This window comes from Capricornis sumatraensis, chromosome 3 (genome assembly GCF_032405125.1).
Source record: "Capricornis sumatraensis isolate serow.1 chromosome 3, serow.2, whole genome shotgun sequence".
Classification (NCBI taxonomy): domain Eukaryota; kingdom Metazoa; phylum Chordata; class Mammalia; order Artiodactyla; family Bovidae; genus Capricornis; species Capricornis sumatraensis.
In genome coordinates this window covers 81,472,946-81,488,755 of record NC_091071.1, presented here as the reverse complement: position 1 = coordinate 81,488,755, position 15,810 = coordinate 81,472,946, and the positions used below count along the sequence as shown (strand labels likewise).

Genomic DNA, 15,810 nt, shown 5'->3' with positions numbered 1-15,810 from the left:
GCAAAAATAAGAGATAATCATTATCTGTATGGCATATGGCATATGAGTAAATATAGATGCTACTGACCAAGTATAACTATTGCATCATTGAGACACTATTTAGACATGATATGCATTGACACAATTTTCCAGGAATACTATCTTAACTATAGCCAAACATAATTGACTTCTACTCATTAGTATGTGAAATTATACCAGCTGTTACTACGCTTCTGCTCTTTCCAAGTTGCTACTTTTCTGTATTTTAGCAATATTACAAATCTGTGAAGCATGATGGAAGAGAAAATACGCCTGAGGTACTTTGACAGGACACACTTCTTGGCTTTCAGGGTCATAAAGAGTATGGGCTCTGGAGTTTAACAAAATGAAGCCTGAATCCAAGTTGCTACTTATAAGTTGTATAATCTCAGGAGAGTTCCTTAACCTCTCTGTGTTTCAAGTTTTCCCATCTGTAAACGGGCAAAAATACCAGTTCCACAGGATTGCGGTGAGGACCAAATGAGAAAATTCATTTCAAGCACTTAGCACTGTGCCTGGCATGAACTAAACATACTCAATAGTTAGCCACCACCACTAAAGCACTGAAAGAGGTTTTACTGAAAATCTTAATTTATTTAAATATCTATGGAAGCCGGAGGGAAGAGAGAGATTTTTCTGTTCCTAAATGCCTCAAAAAGACCAAATGAAACATAGAAATCCTATTTCTATAATTAATTTTTATAGATTTCTGTAGCATATTACTTACATTAAAAAGGTTTGTGGTGCTCCATTTATATATTAAGAACTGCCATTATCAGCACAGAGCTCTAGAGAGGTTTACCTGTAGCCATCCAGGAGAGACAGATGACCTAGACTTGGAAATTCACTGCTCTAGCACCCCAGTACTAGAGTACTCTTGCCTGGAAAATCCCATGGGCGGAGGAGCCTGGTGCGCTGCAGTCCATGGGGTCGCTAAGAGTCGGACATGACTGAGCTACTTCACTTTCACTTTTCACTTTCATGCACTGGAGAAGGAAATGGCAACCCACTCCAGTGTTCTTGCCTGGAGAATCCCAGGGATGGGGGAGCCTGGTGGGCTGCCGTCTCTGGGGTCGCACAGAGTCGGCCTCGACTGAAGCGACTTAGCAACAGCAGCAGCTAAAAACACAATGCTTTCGTAATAGCAGCTCTGGCAAAGGAATCAGATGAAAACACAGAAAAATTCAAATTTATTAATGAAATGGTTTACATGATAAATTACCTTTTGGTCTGCTAAGCACATGTCTTCATTAGGCTTCTTTAGTTCCTTTGCCATTTCTAATTCTAATCTTCGTTGCTCTAGTTTACGTTCTTTATTTAATCTTTTCTCATCACGTTTTTCTTGCTTCAATCGTTCTTTTTCCTTAAAAAGAAAACCATGTCCAAATATTCTCTTTAATCACTGTGTATGTTTAAAAAACCTCCAGTTAAAATTTAAAAGGTAATCAAAGTGTTATTTCCATGAACAAAATTTCTCGTGAAATGATTAGGAATAGACTTGAAATTACAAAGAAACATTGACATTTTGCTTTTCCATATTTCCACCCTTTGAGTTTGAAAATAACCTTATGACTGTATGTATATATATATGTATATATATATACATACTAATACAAAATTTCAGTATTAGTTTTAACCCTGATTATTTCATTATTCAAAATTTACTCAATCTTTTTCCAGATTATGAGAATAAAATATTAATACAAGCAGGTATATAAAATGAACATGGGCAAGTAAATATTTATTTTAAAAAGTTAACTAGTATTAGCGAAAATTTTTGTATAGCTCCAGGAAATAAGATTTACAGCCTTAAAATAGAAACACATTTTTGAATTTGCATAAAAAAGTAATTCAAAAGTATATTAGCTAGTCTGAACATGTTCATCTATGATGAAATAAAAATATTATTTACCACTCTAAACAACACTTAAAAGAATATCAAATAGGTTCTGAATGCAATTCCAAAAGCATTAAAAAATTTTGGGTAATGGCAACAATATGGAAATAATCTTGTTTCCCTTCTTGTAGAGGATGACAATCTTTTGAAAGAAGTAATTTTCCATAATACTGGTTTCATTATTTTATTGTCATATCTCAAATACAATTCTCTTTTTAAATTGAAGTATAACTGACTTACAATACAATGTTCGTTTTAGGTGTACAATACAGTGACCTAATATTTTTACACATATGAAATAATCACCATAAACAAATCTGGTTACTATGTCTCCAAAGTTATTACATTATTGACTGCTCCTTATGCTGTACATTGTATCCCCATGACTTAACTTATTTTATAACTGGACTTATTTCAACCATTTCCCACAACCTCCCCTCCCCTCTCTGAAATGCTAGCCTGTTTTCTGTATCTATGAGTTTGTTTCTGTTTCATGTTTGCTTGTTTTGCTTTTTAGGTTCTACATACAAGTGAAATCATATGGTGTTTGTCTTTGCAGACTTATTTCACTTAACACAATACACTCTAGGTCCACTCACACTGTAACAAATGGTAATACTTCATTCCTTTTATGGCCGAATAATATTCCATTCACATATATACCACATATTTTTCATCCATTCATTTACTGATGAACTCTTGTGCTGCTGCCATGTCTTGGCTATCATAAATAATTCTGTAGTGAGCACAGGGGTGCATGTATCTCTCTGAATTCGTGTTTTCATTTTCTTTGGATAAACACCCAGAAGTGGATTTGCTGAATCATATGGTAGTTTTATTTTTAATTTTTTGAGAAACCTCCATATTGTTATCTACAGTGGCTGCATGAGTTTATATTCCCACCAAAAGTGCACAAGGATTTCCTTTTCTCCACATCCTTGCCAAGAGCCATTACTTATCTTTTTGATAAATTGCATTTTGACAGGCGTAAGGCTGTATCTTATTGTCCTCAGCCCAATCAATATTCTTACTTATTAGAGGAGAATAATAATAATGACTATTCTAACTTGTTATGCATCTTTCAGTTTTATTTTTACCAAAATAAAGTCTACTTACTTTTGAATCTGGACTCTCTTCTTTTCCAAACTTATCTCCTACTTTTATATTCTATGTAAATTTAGTCAAACTACTTGCTATTCCTGATAAACATATATTGTTTCCTCACCTCCTTATATTTGTGACTCCAACCAGAGAGGTCATTGATCTCATCTTGCATGTCAAATTCCAATTAAGAAAACACCACCTTCTTCCTATTACCAATTTCTCATACCTAATTATAGCTCTTACCTATAATTTTAACCTAGCATTATTGCTTCCTGTAGTATTCTAGCATTTTTGCCCATAACTTAACCATCTGCATTTCAATTACCACTGGTAAGACAGCACCCTGACTGCTGTAGCAGGGCATGCCAAGGGGGAACAGAGGAATGGAGAAGTATACTCCCAGCCAAGAGTTGAGAGAGCATGACTGGACTGTAGGTTGCATGGTGAATAGTTGCTGGGAACTGTGACACATGGAGATCAGGTCATGAAGACTTTTTTTTATAAGATATACTCAGATTACTGCTCATTTTTATACTACTTCTAACTTACTGGATTGCTGATTCATGCAGACATCTGGGAAATAAATGATAAAAAAGCTTTAAAATATACACAATTAATGTGTAACAATCCCACAACACAATACAGATTTTCAAATCAAATTATCATCAGTAGAACAATTTTGTTTTCCAGAATTAGATTTCCAAGTTTTAAATGCATGAGATGTTGCTCTAAGTGCTTTTCTGAAGAAGAGATGACAACTTTGTGGTCACTTACCAGAATAATGAATTATAATCACTAATAGGGAAAATATATTAAATGTCTCATAAATTTCAAAGTAGCTGCTGTAAATTTTTCTATTATGTAGGACTCACCCAGAATTCTTAATGATGTTTTAATAATAATCATAAAAAATTGAGACTTCTCCACTATTCACTAAGAACTGTTGAAAATGGTTGTAATTTCTTTCCAAAAAGAAAGAAAGGAACTGTGTGACACTAATGCTCTTTTTACTACACCAACTTCACAGCAGTGGTAATCTGAGGGTATGAACACCCTTCAGTGATATGTAGACAATGAGTTAGAATAAAGGTATTCCTGAATATCATTTTTACCTAGTGATATGTAGTATTTTTCAAATTAAAAAAGCAATGCATAATGTGGCATGTAAAAATGACATCTACATTTTAGGATAAAAATGGAGATTTGCAAGAAATCTTAGAAATTTACAGGACCTTCATTACTTATAGACAAGCGGCCACTCCCTCAATGGAATACTTTAAGGAAACATGGAATCTCTCAATTGAATTAATTTGTTTACCAATTTATTTAGTGACTTTTATTAGATTGTATAGGACTGACACAAATCCTGCAGTTCTGCTACAAAATGACTCTCAAGGAACCAGAGCTTCTAGGATCCCCTCAACGATCAACTAATATTTAAAATCCAGCCTCACAGAAATTCTGGTCTCCCATCTTATGATTCTCAGTGTATTTCCCACACTCTAGGCTCACTGTGTGATAGACCTGTGTTGAAGAGATGTGTGACCAGTTTGAGGCACTGCTTGGATGACAATGATATCATCATGAGGAGGAGGAATAAGAAGGTGAAGAAGGAAGAGGAGAGGTGAAGGAGAAAGGGAAGAAGAGGAAGAGAAGCAACAAAGTCAAGAGAGGTATACGGTGGTGGTGGTGGTTCAGTCACTAAGTCGTGTCTGACTGTTGTGACCCCATGGACTGTAGCCTGCCAGGCTCCTCTGTCCATGGGATTCTACAGGCAAGAGTACTGGGGTGGGTTGCCATTTCCTTCTCCAGACAGAGGTATATACACAAAGTTAAAATCCACTAACCCTCTCTTCTCACCTTTCTCCCCTTAGAACCCAGAGGTCTGTTTTACTTAATACATTGTACCTAGGTACCTGTCAGCTCCTCTGTCTGTGATGCGTAGCCCTTCTTCCTTTACACACAACTAAAGCCCGTGTTTTTATTTTTCCCACATCTAGTTTAGGAGTTTTAATATTTCCCTTTTTTGAGCTTCCACATAACTTACTATAGCATTCATTGCACTGAGTGACAACTATTTGCTTAAAGTTGATCTCTTCCTGTAGTGTGAGCTTCTAGAGGTCAGAAGAAGAAACTTATTCATCTCTTTATGGACCTACTGATTCTAAGCAGTATAATTTTCCAAAAACATTCAGGAGAGTTTTTAATGATATTATTTGTCTTTGACACTCAAGCCTGTATCAGTTCAATTTTCCTTTCCCTCTGGTCTAAATATTATTTTTATTTCCAACTATAATAGTTATCATATGTCTCTAATGACATATACAATGTGCTTTAGCATATAAAAATTATTTAAACATTGATTAACTTGCTGAATGAATAAATCTACAAATGCCACCTTATTTAAATTTCAAGGCAATAATTTAATTGTCTACAAATGACTATGATATATAGCTCCTGATTCTATTTTAGATTGACTATAAATAATTACAAGCAAATTAGAGTATCTCCTTCCAATTTTTTCGACTTTCATTCTCAGCTATTCCTGTCCTTGCCCAGTTTTCTAGATGTGGAGATTTATGAAATAAATATAGATCCTTGGAATATGTCTAATTTAAAATAAAACATCTTATCGTCTTAATTATAGTAAAGAAATTTTCTGTATTAAAATATTACTAATATCTTAGTTAAGAAGTCAGTTAAACTTCATCTCAAAATTGAAACACCTTTTGATGGCAAATACATTAAATTTAGATTATACTAAAGAGCCTAAGATACATAAGGTGACAATTTAAAAAGCAGTTTTTTACCCAGATAAAAAGATTATTTTAGGGACTCTAAAAGCATAAATGAAAGTACTTCCAGAAATCCAAAGCAAAATAACAAAGGTATGAAATAAATGTATTCTATTTTAAAATAACAGAAGTTTAAAAACTAAACAATGAGTGTGGTAGGAGGATCTGCTATTATAAAGTTTTACAACTTAGTAGATTGCAAAACAGGCCATTTTTAAGAGGCCATGCTGCAAAGATGCCTATGTTTTTTGTATTTTATGATTCTACTGGGTCTCTTAGGTATTTGCTCTGGGCATAATTAGAAGAATACATTTCTTTTGACAACAACTTGTATTTAAATTTCAAAGATATAAATATTATTTAAGAGACACAGATTTACCTCAGGGTACAAGAGGAATAAAAGTGTAAATAAGATTAATAACACAAGCCATTTATAGAAGACAGATATAAAGAATAAAACTGGTGCTATTTTATATCATATATTGAGTATGAGTAGAAAAATCAGGATAATTTTTAAGGGCCTATTTTTACCTTTAAAATATAAAAAATTTAAGTTTTAACAAATGAAAAATTATGAATCCATGATAAAAGAAATCCTTATATTTCAAATTTTAATAAAATTATACTTTATTTGTATTACATATCATTGTATTTTACAGTTATAAAATGTTATTTAAAAAGAAAATTTCCAGTTATCACATTTTCATAAAATCCACCAAAGTATTATACAAAAAGTCTGCACTTTAGATTGTTATTGTTTAGTTGATAAGTCATGTCTGACTGCTCTGTGACCCCATCCATTGTAGCCCACCAGGCTCCTCTGTCCATGGGGTTTTCCAGGCAAGAATACTGGAGAGGGTTGCCATTTCCTTCTCCAGGGATCTAACTGACCAAGGGATCAACCCCATCTCTCCTGCATTACAGGTAGAGTCTTTCACCACTGAGCTACCAGGGAACCCCTTATTTTAGATTAAGTATTAAATATTTTTAGAGTGAAAAGTGAAAGTGCAAGTGGCATTCAACTCTTTGTGACCCCAAGGATTGTATAGTCCATGGAATTCTCCAGGCCAGAATACTGGCGTGGGTAGCTTTTCTCTTCTCCAGGGGATCTCCCCAATCCAGGGATCGAACCCAGGTCCCCCACATTGTAGGCGGATTCTTTCCCAGCTGAGCCACAAGGGAAGCCCAAGAATACTGGAATAAGTAGCCTATCTCTTCTCCAGAGGCTCTTCCAGACCCAGGAATAGAACCTGGGTCTCCTGCATTACAGGCAGATTCTTTACCAAAGGAGCTATGAGGAAAGCCAGCTATTATTAAACAAATGTCTTCTAAATTAAAGTAAAAATTGCTAATAATTCTTGTCAGAGATTTTAATACATCTAAATTACATTGAAAATAATTCTTTCCAAAATTGTGCATGTATCTTTTAAATGTGTATGATATATAAAATTTTTCTGAGTAGTTAAAATGAAATCATTTTACATGTTTTTAAAGGTTAACTGAGGGGGGCGGTCCTAAGATGGCAGAGGAATAGGACAGGGAGACCACTTTCTCCCCCACAAATTCATTGAAAGATCATTTGAACGCTGAGCAAATACCACAAAACTTCTGGATGCTGGTAGAGGACACCAGGCACCGAGAAAGGCAGCCCATTGTCTTCAAAAGGAGGTAGGACAAGATATAAAAGATAAGAGAGACAAAAGAGTTAGGGATGGAGACCTGTCCTGGGGAGGGAGTCTTAAAAAAGAAGATTCCAAACACCAGGAGACCCTCTCACCAGCGGGTCTGTGGGGAGTTTTGGAATCTCAGAGGGCAACATAACTGGGAGGAAAAAATAAATACATAAAACCCACAGATTACAGGTGTAACTACAGCTCCCAGCAGAGAAGTAGCCCAGATGCTTGCATCCACCACCAGCAAGGGGGGCTGAACAGGGAGGCACAGGATGCATTGCTTAGGGTCAGGTCTGGGTCTGAATGCCCTGAGGACAATCTGAGGGAGCTAACGTGAGATAGCAACCCAAACCATGAGATAGCCGGGGGGCGGGGGCGTGGGGGGGCGTGGGGGGGGGGCTGGGGGGGGCAGGGGGGGGCTGGGAAACACAAAGAGGAAAGAGAGAGAAAGAACTTTCCCACTAAAAGCTCTAACCTAAGGCACTGCCCATCTGCTCACAGAACAAAGGACTGAGAGAATACCAGAGGAGAGCTAGCCAGCTGTGGACTGGCCCACCCCCGCCAGAGGTAGGCAGGGGCCAGCCAGAGCTGGAAAGAAAGGGGCAAACTTGGCCTCAGAGAGGGCATCCCCTACCAAACTGCGAGCAGGCTCTCAGTCGCTAACCAAGTCTTCTTGGTATCCTGAACGGTTGATATCCGTCAGGAGGGTCGCAGCCACAGACCAGCTCCCCAGAAGAGACACACAGTACACCTGAGACGCTGCTGCCCACCCAGGAAACCAAGCCACTGGGACCGGGGAGGTGCTAAGATGCACCGTACCTGGGGAGTGTGCGCTCGCCAAGCCCTGGTCGCCTGAGGTGCTTGGACCTGGGAAGTGCACAAAACACTCACACAAAACACAGGCCTAACTGAGTCTGTACCCAAGAACCTGAACCTGAGTGGCATAGATATGGGAAGTGCACACAACCCATGGCTCACCTTAGACAGTTACCCAGCAGAGCAACATGGAGCCTAAGCAGTGTAGACCGGGAAAGCACACACTCCATGAGCAGGGGCAAACCCAGTGTGACCCAGACACTGCGAGCACTCCCCACACATGCCAGTGATATTTGTTTGCAGTGTTCCTCCCTCCCCTCAGCACAACTGAACAAGTGAGCCTAAATAAATGGCCACCTTCGCCCTCTGTGTCAGGGCAGAAGTTAGATACTGAAGAGACTTGCAAACAGAGAAGCCAAAATAAATAAAGAAGAGGGAACCGCTCTGCAAGTGACAGGTGCAACAGATTAAAACCTTGTAGTTAGCACTGGCTCAAACACAAAGAACAAATAATAAAAGCAGCAAGGGAAAAACAACAATTAACCCACAAGGTATCCATAAGGATAACAGCTGATCTTTCAATAGAACCTCTTCAAGCCAGAAGGGAACAGCGGGACATACGTAAAGTGATAAAAGAGAAAAACCTACAACCCAGATTACTGTACAGCAAGGATCTCATTCAAATATGAAGGAGAAATCAAAAGCTTTACAGACAAGCAAAGGCTTAGAGATTTCAGCACCACCAAACCAGCTCTCCAACAAATGCTAAAGGATCTTCTCTAGACAGGAAACACAGAAAAGGTTTATAAACTCAAACCCAAAACAACAAAGTAAATGGCAACGGGGTCATACTTATCAATAATTACCTTAAATGTAAATGGGTTGAATGCCCCAGCCAAAAGATAAAGACTGGCTGAATGGATATAAAAACAAGACCCATATGCTGTCTACAAGAGAGCCACCACAAAGCTAGGGACACATTCAGGACTGAAAGTGAAGGAGTGGAAAAAGATATTTCACACAAAAGGAGACCAAAAGAAAACAGGAGTAGCAATACTCATATCAGATAAAATAGACTTTGAAATAAAGGCCATGAAAAGAGACAAAGAAGGACACTACATAATGATCAAAGGATCAATCCAAGAAGAAAACATAACAATTATAAATAATATGCACCCAACATAGGAGCACCACAATATGTAAGACAAATGCTAACAAGTATGAAAGGGGAAATTAACAATAACACAATAATAGTGGGAGACTTTAATACCCCACTCACACCTATGGATAGATCAACTAAACAGAAAATTAACAACACAAACTTTAAATGATAAAATGGAACAGTTAGACCTAATTGATATCTATAGGACATTTCACCCTAAAACAATAAATTTCTCCTTTTTTTTAAGTGCACATGGAACCTTCTCCAGGAGAGATCACATCCTGGGCCATAAATCTAGCCTTGGTAAATTAAAAAAAATTGAAATCATCTCAAGCATCTTTTCTGATGACAATGTGGTAAGATTAGATGTCAACTACAGGAAAAAAAAACTATGAAAAATATGAACATATGGAGGCTAAACAACACACTTCTGAATAACCAACAAGTCATAGAAGAAATAAAAATATGCATAGAAATGAATGAAAATGAAAACACAACAACCCAAAACCTATGGGATTCAGTAAAAGCAGTGCTAAGGGGAAGGTTCATAGTAATACAAGCCTACCTCAAGAAACAGTAGAGAAATCAAATAAATAACCTAAGTCTATACCTAAAGCAACTAGAAAAGGAATAAATGAAGAACCCTAGGGTTAGTAGAAGGAAAGAAATCACAAAAATTAGGGCAGAAATAAATGCAAAAGAAACAAAAGAGACCATAGCAAAAATCAACAAAGCTAAAAGCTGGTTCTTCAAGAAGATAAATAAAATAGACAAACCATTAGCCAGACTCATCAAGAAACAAAGGGAGAAGAGTCAAATCAACAGAATTAGAATTGAAAATGGATAAATCACAACAGACAACACAGAAATACAAAGGATCATAAGAGACTACTATCAACAACTATATGCCAATAAAATGGGCAACTTGGAAGAAATGCACAAATTCTTAGGAAAGTATAACTTTCCAAAACTGAACCAAGAAGAAATAGAAAAACTTAACAGACCCGTCACAAGCACAGAAATTGAAGTCATAATCAGAAATCTTCCAACAAACAAAAGCCCAGGACCAGATGGCTTCACAGCTAAATTCTACCAAAAATTTAGAGAATGGCTAACACTTACCCTACTCAAACTCTTCCAGAAAATTTCAGAGGAAGGTAAACTTTGAAAATCATTCTATGAGGTCACCATTACCCTAACACCAAAACTGAACAAAGATGCCACACACACAAAGAAAAACCAAAACTACAGGCTAATATTACTGAAGAACATAGATGCAAACATCCTTATCAAAATTCTAGCAAACAGAATCCAACAACATATTAAAAAGATCATACATCTTGACCAAGTGGCTTTATCCCAGGGATCCAAGGATTCTTCAATATTTGCAAATCAATCAATGTGATATACCATATTAACAAATTAAAAGATAAAAACCATATGATTATCTCAATAGATGCAGAGAAAGCCTTGGACAAAATTCAACATCCATTTATGACAAAAAACCTTTCAGAAAGCAAGAATAGAAGGAATATATCTGAACATAATAAAAGCTATATATATGACAAACCCACAGCAAACATTATCCTCAATGGTGAAAAATTGAAAGCATTTCCCCTAAAGTCAGGAACAAGACAAGGGTGCCCACTCTCACAACTACTATTCAACATAGTTTTGGAAGTTTTGACCACAGCAATGAGAGCAGAAAAAGAGATAAAAGGAATCCAGACTGGAAAGGAAGAAGTAAAACTTCACTGTTTGCAGATGACATGATCCTCTACACAGAAAACCCTAAAGACTCCACCAGAAAATTACTAGAGCTAATCAATGAATATAGTAAAGTTGCAGGATATAAAATCAACACACAGAAATCCCTTGCATTCCTACACACTGATAAAACAGAAAGAGAAATTAAGGAAACAATTCCATTCACCATTGCAACGAAAAGAATAAAATATTTAGGAATATATCTACCTAAAGAAACAAAAGACCTATATATAGAAAACTATAAAATACTAGTGAAAGAAATCAAAGAGGATACAAATAGATGGACAAATATACCATGTTCATGGATGAGAAGAATCAATATAGTGAAAATGAGTATACTACCCAAAGCAATCTATAGATTCAATACAATCCCTATCAACGGTATTTTTCAGAGAATTAGAACAAACAATTTCACAATTTGTTTGGAATTACAAAAAAAACTCAAATAGCCAAAGCAATCTTGAGAAAGAAGAATGGAACTGGAGGAATCAACCTGCCTGACTTCAGGTTATACTACAAAGCTTCAGTCATCAAGACAGTATGGTACTGGCACAAACACAGAAACAAATCAATGGAACAAAACATAAAGCCCAGAGATAAGTCCACGCATCTATGGACACCTTATTTTTGACAAAGGAGGCAAGAATATACAATGGAGAAAAGACAATCTCTCTAACAAGCGGTGCTGGGAAAACTGGTCAACCACTTGTAAACGAATGAAACTGGAACACTTTCTAATACCATACACAAAAATAAACTCAAAATGGATGAAAGATCTAAATGTAAGACCAGAAACCAGAAAACTCCTAGAGGAAAACATAGCCAAAACACTCTCTCACATAAATCATGGCAGGATCCTCTATGACCCACCTCCCAGAGTAATGGAAATAAAAGCAAAAATAAACAAATGGGACCTAATTAAACTTAAAAGCTTTTGTGAAGGAAACTATAAGCAAGGTGAAAAGACAGCCTTCAGAATGGGAGAAAATAATAGCAAATGAAACAACTGACAAAGAATTAATGTCAAAAATATACAAGTAGCTCCTGCAGCTCAATTCCAGAAAAATAAGTGATCCAATTAAAAAAAATGGGCCAAAGAACTAAACAGACATTTCTCCAAAGAAGACATAGAGATGGCTAACAAACATATGAAAAGATGCTCAACATCACTCATTATCAGAGAAATGCAAATCAAAACCACAATGAGGTACCATCTCATGCCGGTCAGAATGGCTGCTATCAAAAAGTCTACAAACAATAAATGTTGGAGAGGGTGTAGAGAAAAAGGACCCCTCTTACACTGTTGGTGGGAATGCAAACTAGTACAACCACTATGGAGAACAGTGTGGGAGATTCCTTAAAAAGCTGGAAATAGAACTGCCATACGATCTAGCAATCCCACTGCTGGGCATACACACCGAGGAAACCAGAATTGAAAGAGACACGTGTACCCCAGTGTTTATCGCAGCACTGTTTATAATACCCAGGACATGGAAGCAACCTAGATGTCCATCAGCAGATGAATGGATAAGAAAGCTGTGGTACATATACACAATGGAGTGTTACTCAGCCATTAAAAAGAATACATTTGAATCAGTTCTAATGAGGTGGATGAAACTGGAGCCTATTATACAGAGTGAAGTCAGTCAGAAAGAAAAACACCAATACAGTATACTAACACATACATATGGAATTTAGAAAGATGGTAATGATGACACTATATGCAAGACAGCAAAAGAGACACAGATGTAAAGAACAGACTGTTGGACTCCATGGGAGAAGGCGAGGGTGGGATGATGTGAGAGAACAGCATTGAAACATGTGTATTATCATATGTGAAACAGATCACCATTCCAGGTTTGATGCATGAAGCAGGGTACTCAGGGCTGGTGCACTGGGATGACCCTGAGAGATGGGATGGAGAGGGAGGTGGGAGGGCGGGTCAGGATGGGGAACGCATGTACACCATGGCAGATTCATTTAAAGTAATTAGCCTCCAATTAAAAAAAAATAAATCACAGACTTTTAAGCAAACTTAAGAAATGGGTACATTGAAAGAAACTTTGTTTTTTGACTTCTAGGTAATATTCCAAAGTAACCATGAGGCTATTGTACTATGATCTCCTACAAGAAATGTTATCACAGTTTATAGTTCTTTTCTTGGTATTCCCAAGGAGCAAGATGAATCAGTTCAGTTCAGTTCAGTTCAGTCACTCAGTCGTGTCCGACTCTTTGGGACCCTATGAACTGCAGCATGCCAGGCCTCTCTGTCCCTTACCAACTGCCTTCGTCTACCCAAACTCATGTCTATTGAGTCGGTGATGCCATCCAACCATCTCATCCTTTGTCGTCCCCTTTTCCTCCTGCCCTCAATCTTGCACAGCATCAGGGTCTTTTCTAATGAGTCGGCTCTTCTCATCAGGTGGCCAAAGTATAGGAGTTTCAGCTTCAACATCGTCCTTCCAATGAACACCCAGGACTGATCTCCTTTAGGATGGACTGGTTGGATCTTCTTGCAGTCCAAGGGACTCTCAAGAGCCTTCTCCAACACCACAGTTCAAAAGCATCAATTCTTCGGTGTTCAGTTTCTTTATAGTCCACTCTAACATCCTTACATGACCACTGGAAAAACCATAGCCTTGACTAGATGGACCTCTGTTGACAAAGTAACGTCTCTGCTTTTTATGTGCTGTCTAGGTTGGTCATAACTTTCCTTCCAAGGACTAGGCATCTTTTAATTTCATGGCTGCAATCACCATCTGCAGTAATTTTGGAGCCCCCCAAAATAAAGTCAGCCACTGTTTCCACTGTTTCCCCATCTATTTGCCATGAAGTGATGGGACCAGATGCCATGATCTTCGTTTTCTGAATGTTGAGCTTTAAGCCAACTTTTTCACTCTCCTCTTTCACTTTCATCAAGAGGCTCTTTAGTTCTTCACTTTCTGCTATAAGGGTGGTGTCATCTGCATATCGGAGGTTATTGATATTTGTCCCAGCAATCCTGATTCCAGCTTGTGCTTCCTCCAGGCCAGCGTTTCTCATGATGCACTCCGTATATAAGTTAAATAAGCAGGTTGACAATATACAGCCTCGACATACTCCTTTTCCTATTTGGATCCAGTCTGTTGTTCCATGTCCAGTTCTAACTGTTGCTTCCTGACCTACATACAGGTTTCTCAAGAGGCAGTTCAGGTGGTCTAGTACTCCCATCTTTCAGAATTTTCCACAGTTTATTGTGATCCACACAGTCCAATGCTTCCAATCCCAAAGAAAGGCAATGCCAAAGAATGCTCAAACTACCGCACAATTACACTTATCTCACACGCTAGTAAAGTAATGCTCAAAATTCTCCAAGCCAGGCTTCAGCAATATGTGAACCATGAACTTCCATACGTTCAAGCTGGTGTTAGAAAAGGCAGAGGAACCAGAGATCAAATTGCCAACATCCGCTGGATGTTTGAAAAAGCAAGAGAGTTTCAGAAAAACATCTATTTCTGCTTTATTGATGGTGCCAAAGCCTTCAACTGTGTGGAAAGAGACAAAAATCAATGCTGAAGGATAATAGTCTCTAAATTTTTGAAATTTAAGATGTACCTGAGGGGACTTCCCTTGTGGTCCAGTGGTAAAGAATCTGCCTTGCAATGCAGAGGATGTGGGTTCGATCCCTGGTCCAGGAACTAAAATTCCACATGCCAGGGAGCAAATAAGCCCGTGTGCCACAGCTACTGAGCCTATGCAACACAACTAGAGAGACGGAGTGCCACAAGGAAAGATTCCACATGACACAAGGAAGATCCCACATGTCTCAACTAACACCTGATACAGCAAAATTAAAAAAAAAAAAGATGGACCTGAAAAAAGAAAAAGTACAATCAAATCTAACAGGACAGATCCTATTGCCTATGACAGAGTGATATGGTCTTGAGAGCCTATTCTTTTGTCTCTGGTGATCTAAAGATTCAGACTGAGGAAGACCTTCCTAAATCATGATCTGTATGAACTGTTTTACGTGGTTATATAAGAATTTGGTTAAAAGAGAAGTAAATCTTGTTCTGCTGAAAAAAAAATTAAGGTAACTGAATTTTAAAATTAAAATTAAAGTGAGTGAAGTCACTCAGTCTTGTCCGACTCTTTGCGACCACGTGGACTGTAGCCCACCAGGCTCCTCCATGCATGGGATTCTCCAGGCAAGAATAATGGAGTAGGTTGCCATTTCCTTCTCCAGGGGATCTTCCCGAGCCAGGGATTGAACCCAGGTCTCCGGCATTCATTGCAGGCATACGCTTTAACCTCTGAGCCACCAGATAAAGTACGATACAGAAGTATGTCATATAAGTACACACATCTTCAATAGAAAAATGGGTTTGCTTAAACAAAAGTAGTATATGGGCTATTCTACTTTATTTTTCACTAAGTAATGATTAGTATAAATATAGGATTATAAAAATATTCTCATGACTTGAGGGGTTATACACTTTTTCTGCATACAAATTATTAGATGACGTCTGAAACTTGAACTACTCTCTTCTGTTTTATGGCTTTGTTGCCTAAAGTGCTGACATAGTTATTCTGTAAGAG

General features: G+C 37.6%; 1 protein-coding gene across 4 annotated transcripts in view; it reads right to left on the bottom strand.

The window, feature by feature from the left end:
- BAZ2B (bromodomain adjacent to zinc finger domain 2B) overlaps nucleotides 1-15,810 on the bottom strand; it is a 154,276-nt gene that overhangs the window by 49,089 nt on the left and 89,377 nt on the right. For all 4 annotated transcript variants that reach the window (XM_068967110.1, XM_068967114.1, XM_068967112.1 and 1 more), the window contains one exon: nucleotides 1,241-1,381. In XM_068967110.1, the coding sequence (XP_068823211.1) occupies nucleotides 1,241-1,381 (141 nt within the window). The remainder of the gene's footprint in view (nucleotides 1-1,240; nucleotides 1,382-15,810) is intronic.